General features: G+C 45.4%; 1 protein-coding gene across 1 annotated transcript in view; it reads right to left on the reverse strand.

The window, feature by feature from the left end:
• Positions 1 to 584: 584 nt before the first annotated feature.
• Positions 585 to 2813, reverse strand: part of LOC116378528 (2-oxoglutarate dehydrogenase, mitochondrial-like) — a gene marked incomplete at both ends in the record, with an annotated part of 5773 nt that continues 3544 nt past the window's right edge. The window contains 6 exons of the mRNA XM_031840417.1: positions 585 to 713; positions 806 to 985; positions 1409 to 1499; positions 1742 to 1888; positions 1974 to 2128; positions 2583 to 2698. Of these exons, the coding sequence (XP_031696277.1) occupies positions 585 to 713; positions 806 to 985; positions 1409 to 1499; positions 1742 to 1888; positions 1974 to 2128; positions 2583 to 2698 (818 nt within the window). The remainder of the gene's footprint in view (positions 714 to 805; positions 986 to 1408; positions 1500 to 1741; positions 1889 to 1973; positions 2129 to 2582; positions 2699 to 2813) is intronic.

Below are 2813 nucleotides of genomic sequence, written 5' to 3' on the forward strand. Positions count from 1 at the left end.
CCAGAGGAGTCGCCCCCTGGTGGACACTAGAGAGAATGCGGCTTTAACACTTGAAGCATCGGATTCACTCTTCAGAACCTGAAGTGCCTCCTGGTTTCGACCGTTGGATGTTTTTTCTCTCCACCTTCACCTACTTGCACTTTTTCACTTCCTGTAGCCTGCAGCTGCTTTAAATTTTCAAGAAACCATAGCGGGAGATGACGGAGAAACAGCAGAACTGGAAAATCTTTCTGCTTCCCTGAACTCAGCGGAGTGTCAACATTTCTGCATTCCTGCGTTATGTAAACAACGAACGTGCCATCAACAGACGATCTGGAGACTTTGATCAGATGTAAAGGAGCTTTCTGCCATCCAGCAGCTCTTCTTTCTGTTCAGTTTGTTCCTAATTAATTGGTGGAATAAGTTATTCTGACCCGTCAAAATGACGGACGGTGTTCATTAATGAAGGATTTCAGGAGCCGTTTGCTGTTTTCATGATTTAGGACGCCTTCAAAACTTCAAGAAAACAACCCTTCATGTAGCTAAACTGGTTTTATATTCAACATATTAACCTGTTTGTCCCACTTTAACGCTGACAGACGTACCTGGTTGTTGACCACCACGTGTATGGTACCATGTGTGGTGTAGGACGGCAGGTCAGACAGGTGGAACGTCTCGTACACGATACCCTGACCTGCAAACGCAGCGTCACCGTGAAGCAGAACGGACATCACCTGTGACATCAATCGTCAGGGTACAACAATGTCAGAAACACGAGCAAAGGGGCCTTTCTTCCCTCCGTACGTTTGTGTGAAACCCAGCGTACCCTCTTGCCCTCCGTGTCTCCGCAGTAGAACTGCTCGGCTTTGGTTTTTCCCTGAACCACCGGGTCTACGGCCTCCAGGTGGGACGGGTTCGCCATGAGCGACATGGTGATCTCCCGGTCGCTGACCCGGTTCATCCTCTTGTTGTACGTCCCCAAGTGATACTTCACATCGCCAGAACCCTGAGAGCAGAGAAGTCAGAAGAGAATTAAACCCGTCACACTTAGGCAGACAAATAATAATCATTTTTTATTCAGTCAAAATACCCAAAACGTTTGCTGATTGCAGCTTCTCAAACGTGACGATTCGCTGCTTTACTCTCTTTAGTCATTTCAAATTGAGTATCTTTGGGTTTTGGTCTGTTGGTCGGTCAAAACAAGCAATTTCGACATTTTGGAAAATATGGTTATTTGCTTTATTGTCAAGAGTTCGATATAGAATAAGTGGATTTAAAATACCCCCTTAGGGTCTGAGAAACTGTGCCGGATATTTCTTCCAATTTTCTGAATTTTTATAGTCTAAACAAATAATCGATGAATTAAAAAATCAACACGCAAACGACTTTAATCACAGCTCGCTCTGCTGTCAGCAGCTCTTGTTCAAACCTCATCAGCTGCTTCCAGTTTAGAGTCGAACTGGCAGAAGATTTGTTCGAGCTCCTTCCGGATCACGTTAGCCAGAACGTTGAGCCTCCCTCTGGACACGGAGGAGCACATTTCATATTAGGTACAAGATATGCCACCATTTCCTATAACTCTACAGCATTAAGTCCAAAAGTCAACATTTTTTTGGAAATAAGATTGATGTTATCATTATCATTCATTTCAACGCGGTCAAAAAACAGTTTGCTCTTGAACCTGCAGTCTAACTCCTGTAATATGGCAGCAATCTAACAGCACCATGAATGACATTTACATAACCACGTGATGTTGGTTCACCTGTGAGGCATCCCCATGATCACACTCTCCACTCCGCTCTGGCTGGACTCGTCGATGATGGTCTTCAGGGCCGGGATGAGCGACTCACAACCCTCCAGACCGAACCGTTTCTCAGAGGACCACTTCCTCTGGAGGAAGTCCTCGAACCTGTGAACAGGTGGTTGCTGCTGCTTCACATTGTGTCTCAGAACATCCATGATGTGATGAGCAAATATGCAGAACTCAGACTGACCTTGTGGATCGGATCATCCTGGCCAGAAGAGTCCTCTTCTCCTCCAGACTGAAGTGCATGACTCCCGGTGTCTCAAACTTGCGTCTGATCCACTGGCACTGCTCCATGTCGTTAATGAACATGAACTCTACTCCGATGTGCTGGCAGTAGGACATCTAGCAGAGAGGAGGGTTAACGGGACTAATCTTCTGTGTCAGTTGTCCTGTAAAAAGCTTGAAGCTGTGCGTATTGGGCCTCATGCAGGATGTGACATGACAACTAACTTCTGGGCAAAAACCCCATAAATCCACCTCTACACTGACGAGGAGGGATTATTATTATCTATAAACTCGTATCTCATATTCATAAACTACTTTATTGCCTTTATACAAACCCTGTAAAGAAACAAGTCAAGTGTGAAATGTATTATAAGGAAACAAAAGGTTGATTATCCTGTAAACTATAAAGTAAATAAAGTTGAATCTAATGTAATTGAAATGAAAGACGGTTTGGGGTTAGGGTTGTCCTATTCATTAATCCTATTAACTGATGCACTCTAAACTTGTCTGAAAGGTGCGATACAAATGAAGTTATCATCACTGTAGGAATGTTTTCAGGACGTGGTTTTACCTCCAGGCGTCGTATGATCTCCCTGAGAGGCAAAGAGCTCTCGCTGCCTCCGATGAAGGTGGTGGTGGGAAGACGGAACACTTTGTCCAAGTCGGACTCAGCCAGTCCGTACAAACCTGCCGCAGAGACATAAAGACATCCACGTGAGGAGGACAACCACCGAACGAGTACAGGCATGCAAACCAGGTCAAGGTGTGTGTGTGTGTGTGTGTGTGGGGGGGGGGGGGGGGG

The sequence above is a fragment of the Anarrhichthys ocellatus genome, unplaced genomic scaffold (genome assembly GCF_004355925.1).
Source record: "Anarrhichthys ocellatus isolate YVR2014 unplaced genomic scaffold, GSC_Weel_1.0 scaffold2745, whole genome shotgun sequence".
NCBI classification, from domain to species: domain Eukaryota; kingdom Metazoa; phylum Chordata; class Actinopteri; order Perciformes; family Anarhichadidae; genus Anarrhichthys; species Anarrhichthys ocellatus.